Source organism: Leptopilina heterotoma, unplaced genomic scaffold, assembly GCF_015476425.1.
Source record: "Leptopilina heterotoma isolate Lh14 unplaced genomic scaffold, ASM1547642v1 Lhet_55, whole genome shotgun sequence".
NCBI lineage: Eukaryota > Metazoa > Arthropoda > Insecta > Hymenoptera > Figitidae > Leptopilina > Leptopilina heterotoma.
In genome coordinates this window covers 1,011,908-1,023,162 of record NW_025111119.1, presented here as the reverse complement: position 1 = coordinate 1,023,162, position 11,255 = coordinate 1,011,908, and the positions used below count along the sequence as shown (strand labels likewise).

The window sequence follows — 11,255 nt, the reverse complement described above, 5'->3', positions numbered from 1 at the left end:
AAAGCTATCAATTTTTTTTAATAAAGAATTTTCTGTATAAGCGTAATTCTTCTATAATTTGTGTTTAAGAGAAACCTTCTGTACTATTGTAAATTTTAATAACATTGAACTGGTTACTAACATTAATTTCTACATAAATAAAAAAATTAATGAAGATAAAAATAGGTAAGTAATAAATAAAAATAATAAAAGTAAAATTGAAAAAAGAAGTAATATAAAAAAATATAAATAAAAATAAGAAAGTATGTAATATGAATTCAAGTGAAGTAAGACAAGTGCACTTGATGGACGGACACGTTAAAGTTGAACAAACTAAGGAAAAAAAAATTTTCTCGACCTTTCGGTACCCCAAGAAGTTCAATGGGACCCAAGTCCCCGTTCTCTCTTTTATGTGTATGTGTTTGTATCAGTGCTTTCATCCTCCCACCTCGCTGCTCTTTGTCCACCTTCTCCTTTTACCTGCGGGATTGCACTTCAATTCCCCTTCTCTTTTTCTCGATTCCTTCAATTCCAGTTCGTGGCAAGTCTTTCCTTTTTCTCAATAAGCCAGTTTGCTACACGAGAGCGGCCATTTTACCAGGTTCTCGTGTGTGTCCCCCTTTTTTTCTTATTATTCTTCATCCTTTTTATGTATATCAAGAAAATTATTATTTTCAAAGTGTTTAAAAAAATTCACTCCTTTTTGTTCTGCCACTAAAAGACGAGGAATTTAAAAATAGAAAATTGTGCCAAAGAAATATACAACTCTGAAAGAATGTGAAGAAAATTTCAGTGAGTGTAAAATTATTTTTGTATTTTTAATCATCTAAAGTAACACTATGGTTACTAAATGTGGTAAAATGGAAGTAGAGAAATAAAGAATGTTGATAAATTGAAAAAAAGGATTAGTTATCGGTTAGTGACTCTCATTAATAAGGGAAATGAGAAAGAAATATTGCAGATTATTAAAGAAATGTTATAATCATTTCCGGATGAATGTGAAAAAAGTGATGATGTAAACGAAAACGCAACTTGTTTAATAATCTGATTTCTGATGTGTGGGAAAATGTTTAATAGTCGTGAAAAGAAATGAATCGCGAATTTTAATTATTGCAACTGTTTCTTTATCTTTATCGTTCTTTTCTTCATTCTTTTCCAACTCTTTTTTTTCTTGTGTAAATAATAATAATTACTTTAAATAGTAATATTTTTTTTATTTATACATTGTTATATCAATGTTTATTATTACTTTTTACATATAAACAAATTAAAATGTAATATTTAATTTTCTTCAAATCTTAGGCTTACAAATTTTTTAAATTATCAAATTTTGTGTTATCGAAATACGATATTTATCGAAAATCGCATTGAATGTAAATTTATTTTTATTGAAGATATCTTTTGCAATCGGAATGTCTGAGTAATGTAATTTTTGAAATGAAACACTAAGTGACGTGTATTATTAAAAGAAAACATTTTTTTTTAATTATACATTTAAAGACTTGTCGGAATCACTTTATTTTCAACTTTCTTTCAAATTCTAAAATAAAAGTAGTAAAACTCGTTAATATATCTAAACATTAGGTTTCTGAACCGTTGTTAAACTATGATTTTAAAATATAATTAATTTTTTCTATTATTAAATAATGACAAATTATTACAGTAATGACAATTGTTATTTTTATTTAATATTTAATTTTCTCCTTTTTTCAAAATATAATATATTTTATAATTTTAATTTTCTTAAGTTTGATTTATCAAACTCTATATTAAATTTTCACCTGCATAATTTTTTTCTTTTTAATACAGTTTAAATGAATATTTAAACGAATATTTTATAATTTATATAGGAACAATTAAGTCGAAAAAGAAATAGTTGTAAATTCTGCAAATATCTTATCAATATTTCGAGGACAAGTAACCCAAGTAATTTTTTATTTCCTATATTGTAAATTATTGCAACTTTGTCCTGGAGTAATTGTAAATTATTCCACGTGCGCTTATAGTTTATAGAAATTATCTAAAACAGTAAAAAATTTAATGACAAATAAATTTACTTATAATTAGAAATTAAATAATAATTTACAGCTCTGACAATTCTTATTTCAAAACTAATTAATAATTATTAAAAAATTAAACATTAATTATTCATTAATTAAAGAAATATGAAAAATATTTAAGAATTAATTTAAAAACAAATGTAATGTAAAATTTGTTAGAATAATAAAAATAATTCTAAATGTTTTAGATTGGATTTGGTGGAAGCGAAAAATAAAAGGAAGAAATGGGTTCGAAGGTCGAGTACGTTGAGTCGTCGCATATGTATGCGACAAATTATATTCGTAATTCAAAAGCAATTGGTGTTTTGTGGGGAATTTTTACAATATGTTACGCGATAATTGGTACAGTGGCATTTATCACTCCCGAATGGTTAGGTGATTTGGAACACGAGAATCCAGGAAAATTTGGCCTCTGGTCGCGATGCAGTTTTGGCGGAAATGGTAAAAAAAATATTATAATTTAATATAATGTACCTCTTAATTTTAAAATTAAATTACCCAAGTAGAACAACATTGCAAAAATATTCATAAATAAACGAGTGTTTTAAGAATTTAGAAGTACTTGTACTTTTAAATAATTTTAAAGTGCTATCTTAAACTCGCCGCACGTTCACCGTAAAAACTCAATAGACCGTTAAAGGAAAAATAAAAAAATTATTGATAACCATGACATGAAAAAAGTTTTAGAAAATAAAAAACGTAATACAATATTTTTATGAGTAACTAAAAGATTGAAAAGATTCTTGAAAATTTAGTTGATAATTATTGAATCAAGAAAAGAAAATAAATTTGGGAAATAGACTACAATAATAAATATTTGTATATTGTAATCAGTGAGTAAGAAATTCTTGGTAATTTAGTTGATAATTATAAAATCACGAAGAGAAAATTGTCTTAGGAAAAACAACAATTATTGTGAATACTTTTATTATAACCTGTCACCAAGTGATTCACTGGATGACAGATGTTTACTCAGTGACCGCGTCCACTCTAAACTTTGTTGCTGTGCCCGCGGCGAGACTGGTTGTTTCCACTTTTCGCCGTGGCGCTGATCACTTGAATAATTTTTGGTAATTTAGTTGATAATTATAGAAACACGAAGAGAAAAATGTATTAGAAGAAAATACTGTAATATTTTTGTATTTTAATCAGTGACTAAGAGATTCTTGGTAATTTAGTTAATATCGAAAATATTTCGAAAAAAAAAGTTTTCATTTTTCCTCATTTTCGCCAAACAAGATTTTTCTTCAAATAAAATTAAGCCACCTTTACAATAATGCAAGTTAATTTCTGTCCATTCGATTCCGTGGTATTTTTTAAAGTTGACCCAACGTTTTGATAAGTATTTTTTCCATTTCAGGAGAATTGGTGGAGGGATGCATTGGACGTTTGGACGATTTTTCGACAATTGCCAATGTTCCATTTAAAGCGAGTACAATACTCATTGGTTTGGCAGTAATAATTGCAATTTTGTCAATTTGTGCCATGCTTCTATTCTTCTTTTGTCACAGCACGACTGTTTATTACCTTTGTGCTTGGATGCAAGTTATATCAGGTAAGATACAACATTTTCAAACAAATTTTCTCAGTATTAAAACAAATTTATTCACAAAGTAGTTTTGAATTTTCAATTCAAGTCTTATAATGAAATGCGATTTCGTTATAAACGGCGAAAGGTTTTACAAGTGATTTGCCCTATGAAAGTGAAAGTAAAACGAATTGCTAATTACAAAATTAGAACATGAACTGTCCAACGTTACCGTATTACGTTGCGAACCTAAAACTAAAATTTTCCACTTTGAAGAGTAAAAATTATTTACAAATTAACATTTTTTAATTAACATTAAAATGCTAACTAAAAAATTTTACAAACATTAAGAAAGGAAAATTCAGTGTCAAAATTTTCCAACCTCTTGGAAATTAAATAAAAAAAATTTAAGAAAACGAGATAAGAATAAATTTATTATATCATTTAATAATTATGTAAACGTATTTTTCTCAATGTAATCGTCAGGGAAATAAAATAGTAATGCAATCATTATAGCTATTCAAAGCGTGAAGAAGTGAGTTATCGTTGTTCCTCTTTCTAGAAAGTGAGCAGAACAAATTCTCATTAATAAAAATTCCGTATAATAAATTACAGCGATTTATTAAATAGTAATATATTTAATTAATCGATGCACTAACAAAGCATGACAATAAACCGCAATCTCATTATTTTTTTCACACATAATTCCTTTTATTTTAATTACAAATTTATCATTTTTATACTTTTAATGACTGTTTACGGTTTTTAACCATTTTTTAAAAAATACAATATCCTGCAAGTAAAATAATATTTTCCGAATATTTTATAAATATTAAAATGCAATTCAATTTAAGAATTATATTTCAATTAGAGACTGAAAGATTCTTGGCAATTTAGTTGATAATTATAGAATTACGAAGAGAAAACAGTTTTACGAAAAACTGTGTAATAAAGTTTTTTTTTTTAAATTTAATCCCTGACTTGAACATTCTTGGTAATTTAGTTGATAATTATAGAATTACGAAGAGAAAATAGTTTTAGGAAAAACACCATATTATGAAAACTTTTATTATAATATGTCACGTATGTCACCAAGTTGTTCATCAGGTGTCGAATGATTACTTTGTTCGTGTTCACTATACTTTTTGTGTATTGTGTCTGGCCCCGCGGCGAGACACAATAAAAAATGGTTGCTTCGTTAGTTTGCCGCGGCGCTACTTGTCTTCTTCTTTTTAAAATTTTTTTTTAAAACTGCACACTTGACTCTAATTTACATATTTCTAATTAATTTATGCTCCATAGAAATAAGTCACAAAATATAAATTAAATAAAAAATACAATTTTTAAAAAATTTCTTTAAATATTTACAAATTTATTATTATAGTAATTATCCTACTTTTCGAAAAAATTTCAGAGTAATATTCAGTCAATTTTTGTTTCAATATTCTCCAACCTAAATATTTTTTAACTATCGAAACATTGAATTCAAATTATTTACAAATAATTATAATTTTTCCCATAAAAATAAAAGTAGAAAAAATTATTATCTATTTAGAAACATAATTTTTTTTTATAAATTAAAAAGTTTTAAGGAGTTGCGTTTAACAGGATTTAATGAAAAACCGTTATAAATATACTTAATGGCGGAAACCGCTTACGAAATAAGTTGTACCACAAGTTTTATGAGATTTTTTAAAAATAAAAATGGCGAAAATGATTTATGAATGTTAGCGATCAAAACCTGCTTAATGGAAAATCAAGTAAATCAATTTAAAAAATTTTAAATTTTAAAATAATTTGAATTTTCGTTTATTTTTTGCTGTTTTTTTTACTTTTTAAACTACTTTTTATCAACCAGTGGAAAATGTATTCTGAAATACAAATTAATGCTTTGATCGGAGGAAATCGAATACACAATTGAGATATACTAGATTTCCTTCTGAGATTTCTGTTTTCTGCGGCTTTCACTCTCGATGTAAAGTTGTAGAATGTAGAGAAAGACAGCAAATTGGTCATAAATTTCCGGTAATGACCACAAATCTGTGAAAATTCACATTTTTAAAACAATTACAATTTGATTTATTTCTTTTATTTTCTTTTTCAATTACTGTCAAATTTTCTCTAATGATTTTAAAAAAATTATAATTTGGTGCAGGAATGTAAAAAAAATTATTTTTGCAAAGGAGAAGAAAATTTATGACAAAAATTCAATAAGTATTAAAAAATATTTTTTCAAGTCTCATAAACTATAGAAATTTGCAATAATTCGAGCGTAACTGATTTGGTTTTTTTATCAATATATATAGTTTTCAACAGTTGAATGAAAATATTTAGCAAATATTTATATAGGAATTGAGTTATTTATACTCTTGGCATTTGGTGTGTCTACAATATCAGTGTACCGTAAATTTACAGTTAGAAAAGCAATGTTTCAGATTCCTTTCACTGAGCGGCCTCGCCTCTAACCTTGCATAATGTGGGGGGAATTGACGTTTTTCTATAATAAAAAATCTAATTTTAGAATTTAAATTTTAATCGAACAATTTAGATTTAAATAATCGAATTAGGAACTAAAAAATTATTTTAGTACTAGTAAAAAAAGATTTAACAAAATAATTAATTAACTGTAAGACAATTTTTAGAAAGTTTATGAATAAAAAGAACATTAAAATAGTAATTAAAAAAATTAAAAAAAATTTTTTTTTTTTTAAATTAATATAATTTAATTTAAAATAATTAAAAATTGTAACTATTATTTTACAGCAATTTGCATGGCAGTTGGCGTTTGTGTTTATCCTCTCGGCTGGGATTCACCTTTAATTCGAGCAGTTTGCGGCGCATCAGCCTCAAGGTAGAACAGTAACGTTATTTTTAATATATTTTATAAATAAGGAGAAAACAAGAAACAAACAATATTTGTTTTTTAATTAAATTGTGGCATAGAAAATATTTTTTATTTTGAATTCAAGAACCTTTTTTCTCTACTTTTTATAATACACGGAGAGACCGAGATTACTAATTTTTGTATAAAATCACACTAGAATTTACTATTTTCACATTGCAACCACCGGAAATAAGGGGACTTTTTGTATTTTTTACTATTTTCTACACTAAGTCACTAATCCCGACAAATGTTCACCAAATTAGCAAAGTTTCTTACTATTTCGTCCAATAGTTCCAAACAACTGTAGTAAACTCAGAAGTATTGTGTACGTAAAATTACTACAGTCGTTTGTAAATGCAGAAAGAAAGAGTGAAAGAAAAAATACGGATTTTTGTCGCCGGTTTCCCGTCAATTCTTGACTAATGGAGACAAACTGGAAGGATTTTTACATACACAGACACACACACACTTATATATTTGAAGACACACACATGTTTATTTCACTTATATATATATAGACGCGGTTAATTAATACACTAATACACAACTGCACGCACGACAACGAATTTCACTGAAAGTATACATCTTTGTTTCCTTATATATTGAATGATGAAAATTTACAGCACTTACGAGAAAGCAGTTTACTTTTAACAACTTATTATAAGACATAGTTCTTGGGACAGGAATAAATGCAAAGTTTATTAATTTATAATGGTCAATTTCTGAGATACCGAACGACCTACGTTTCACTTTATATTTAATTATTGTAGATAATATCCAAATTTATTTTACATACGCGAAACATAGTCACTGTCAATGATCGGATGGCATCGGCTCATTTACGGAGATTGACGAAGTTAGCAACCAATAGAAATGCAGGCGCCATATGACTGCACTCGCTAGCCACACTTGCTCACCAAAAATTACTACAGTGGATAGAAGGTTTTAGTGGAAAATGTTTTCATTTGTCAGATTTTGTCTAATTAAATTAGAGAAAACTATAATCAATTTTTGCTACATTTACAACTCTTACAAAAAATATTAAAACTTGCTATTTCAATGTAGCAAATTTATCTATTTCTTTTGTAAATTTATCTAATTCTGTAGCACATTATGCTAAAAGTCCCCTTATTTCCGGTCATTGCAACCATTTTTAGTAATTTTTACGAATGTGGGTCTCTCCGTGTATTTATACAATTTTTAGAAATATTTATATATATTGTCAAAATCATTTCAGATTTTATAAAAAATAAAAATTCTGTATTGTTAGTAATTTTGTTACTATTTAAAAAAAATTTCTTTGTTTATTTATACGTATAGAAGAGTACCGAACTTTCCCATTAGTTCATTCGTACTGAACTAGTAATTAAAGATAAGATAAAGAAAAGTTAAATAAATAATTAAAAGTAAAATCGTCCTCAGTCTTTAGTTTTGGATTTTGTAAAAACTTTTTGGACTAAATAAGATAATTCTTTAAAAATAAATTTAAAAAAGAATTTTTTTAAACTTTGTCTTTAAAAAAAACGTTTATGACAAAACAAATTTGATAATTCTAATTTAGATGAGAATTATAATACTACGAAAAGAAAAGAAATTTCGAAAAGACACTATAATAAATATTTTTATATTGCAATTAGATTTTTGGTAATTTAGTTGATAATTATGGAATCACGAAAAGAAAATAAATTTGGGATAGTCACTACAATAATGTTTACATATTGTAATAAGTGACTAAGATTCTTGGTAATTTAGTTGATAATTATAGAATCACGAAAAGAAAATAAATTTGGAATAGTCACTACAATAATAAATATTTTTCTTCTCGATATTGTAATAAGTGACTAATTCTTGGTAATTTAGTTGATAATTATAGAATCACGAAGAGAAAATAGTTTTTAGAAAAACACCATTGAAAACTTATTATAATCTGTCACCAAGTGATTAGTTGCGTGACATATGTTTACTCGGTGCCGGTGATCGACTCCACTCTGCAACTTTGTCTTTGGGTCGGCGGCGCGACTGATTGTTTTGATATTCCGCCGTGGCGCTGCTTATCTGAATGGACTGCAAAGCATCAGCTAAAGAAAGACAAACATTTTGTTTTCCTTTTCTGTCTCTTGCTTTGCATTCGTTACTATGTATTTTGTAAATAATAATAAATTAAATTAATAAATTCACATTTTCTTTTAATTTTATTTAATTTACTTACCATTTTTACAGATACAATCCAGGAGCTTGTGCAATCAGATGGGCCATTCCTTTGGCGGGAATTGCGGCATTGGACGCAATAACATTAGCAGCTCTCGCTTTTATTTTAGCGTCGCGGCATGTAAGATTACAAGCCGAACCATTCAATAATGGTTCTTTATATAAAGGTAAGATTTTTATTATTAAATTTTATTTTTAATTTAAAAAATTTGTATTAATATTAAATTTTATTAAAATTTTTTAAATCTTTTTATTTAAAAAATTGTTATTTTCATCTAAAAAAATTATTTTTTTTTCTTAGGGGAAGTGAATCCAGCTTATGTGAATGAAGCCCAAAGTGTTGCTGGCTCAAGAAAGTCCCTATCATTAAGGCCAGTACTTTTGGTGGCGCCACCAGAACAGGATAGATATTCAGAAATTTCTCGTGCAAAATCACATTCACATCATAGTCTTTACGCAGCGTCACCTGGACATCCGGTTCATACATTATCCACAAACACTCTAAATCGTTCTCAACATAATTTTCAATTTTAAAAAGGGAAAAAAAGAGAGAGAGAAAAGGAAACATGAAAATTCTAAGGCCATAATTTTTTCAAATAGGAGATCAAATCAAATTATTTTTCATGTTCTTTTTCTCTAGTATGTATGTGTGCGCAAATTTGTTGCCATCGCCTTAAAACGTATCTAATTGTCCCTTATTTTTTCTAAATATAATAAGAAATTTTTTCATAATTAAATTATAATTCTACGACTAAGATCTGATAGAAAAAAAGACTCGTTATTTTAAAAATGTAATTAATATACTGCAATTTTTTTAATGGAAAAACAATCTTAAAAAATGTCAGTAAATTAATTATATTAGAAATAAAATCAAATTATCGTTTTTTTAAAATTCATGATTTGATTTTCTTTCGTTTTATATCAATGAGAATTATAATTTACAAGGGAGTCTATTAATATTAAATTAATTTTTTTTTAAATCATGTTTGTGATTTTTATAACAAAAATAAGAGATTATCATTTTTTAAATTATAATATTTTTAATTAAGGATCTTTAACTAGCCATAATTTTTTCAAAATAAAATTTTAGTCTATTTTGTATTTTATAACTAATTTTTTATAAAACCTGAAAAATCAAAAGGTTGAATTGTGTTATTTTATTGTTCTATGTGTTACATATGTTATTGTAACATTGTCGACAGACTGAAAAAATAAAGAGATTGTTGAAATAAATATTTTTCCTATTATTACAAATTTAATTTTAGTTAAAGAATTTATTCTGTTTTTACTTTATTAAACTCAAGTAGCATGCGATTTTTCTATCCTCGCTTTTTTCTATGAAAACTAGTAAGAATAATAATAAAAATAATTCATTATTGGGATCTCTTGTACCGTGAGACGCTCTCTGTTAAAAATTTTTGTAACCTTTGACAGTAAGTCGTTTTGTCTAAACTGAGAGTAGGTCAAATTATTAGGCCACGCCCCCAAAAGAGATCCCAATAGAATCTCGAATAAAAAATAGTAAATTGTCTAAAATAACCGAACTATATTTTTTCCTAACACCATTATGTATTATTTTTAACGCCTTTATGTTTAAAATATTTGCAATGAAATAATCATTTGAATACTTTATCAATATTTGCTGTTTAAAAATTGTAAATGATGGACTTTAAATAAAAAATGTATAAAACAAAATGTGACAAGGTTAGGTTAAAAGCACAGTTCGGTTATTTTAAAAAGATTCTTGGAAATTTAGTTGATAATTATAGAATCATGAAGAAAAAATATATTAAGGGATTATTTTAATAATAATTTTATATTCTAGTCAGTGGATAAGAGATTCTTGGTAATTTAGTTGATAATTATTGAATCACGAAGAGAAAATTTTTTTTGAAAAGTCTCTACAATATAATAAATATTTACATAAAATTGTAATTAGAAACTAAGATTCTTGGTAATTTAGTTGATAATTATAGAATCACGAAGAAAAAATAGGTTTAGGAAAAACACCATATTTAGAAATTTTTATTATAATCTGTCACCAAGTGATTAACTGCGTGACAGATATTTACTCGGTGATCGACTCCACTCTGCAATTTTAATTCTGGGCCCGCAGTGAGTGTGGTTGTTTCGACTTTCCGCCGTGGCGCTGATCACCTAAATGATTCTTGGTAATTTAGTTAATAATTACAGAATGACGAATTATAATAATTAATTAGGAATATGAATTATGCATTTAATTAAAAAAGACGAATGATCTATTTTGACTAGTATATTTAAGGTTATATGATACAGGACAATTTTTTTTTACCTAATAATTATGTTTATTCGACAACTAAATTTACTTTTGTTGCTGTTTGAATTTAAATCTGCTTGAATTAAAATCTGAATTTTTGATTAAAAAATACATCAATCTGTGTGAGATTTGTTTCAAGACAGAAATTGTGTTTTTAACACTCAAAACAAAAATAACTTTTTTTACAATGCTTATTTTTTTAATAACAAAGATCATTTTTCCCTTATTAACTATACATAATCAACGAAACAGAAAAATTATTAACAAAATAATTTAAAATTTATTCTGTTGATGAATTTT

At 26.2% G+C, this 11,255-nt stretch overlaps 1 protein-coding gene across 1 annotated transcript; it reads left to right on the top strand.

Annotated features, from left to right (window-relative positions):
- The first annotated feature begins 516 nt into the window (after positions 1–516).
- Positions 517–9,892, top strand: LOC122508625 (LHFPL tetraspan subfamily member 3 protein). The gene is made up of 6 exons (XM_043622085.1): positions 517–771; positions 2,228–2,480; positions 3,400–3,594; positions 6,331–6,418; positions 8,672–8,826; positions 8,961–9,892. Exons 2-6 carry the CDS (start codon positions 2,264–2,266, stop codon positions 9,191–9,193), a joined length of 888 nt encoding a protein of 295 aa, XP_043478020.1. The 5' UTR covers positions 517–771; positions 2,228–2,263; the 3' UTR covers positions 9,194–9,892.
- Positions 9,893–11,255: the final 1,363 nt, after the last annotated feature.

Coding starts and splice junctions, on each gene's coding strand:
- LOC122508625 (XM_043622085.1), top strand. CDS start 2,264: ATGGGTTCGAAGGTCGAGTACGTTGAGTCGTCGCATATGTATGCGACA. Junction 3,595..6,330: donor TTGGATGCAAGTTATATCAG/GTAAGATACAAC, acceptor ATTATTTTACAG/CAATTTGCATGGCAGTTGGC. Junction 6,419..8,671: donor TGCGGCGCATCAGCCTCAAG/GTAGAACAGTAA, acceptor CCATTTTTACAG/ATACAATCCAGGAGCTTGTG.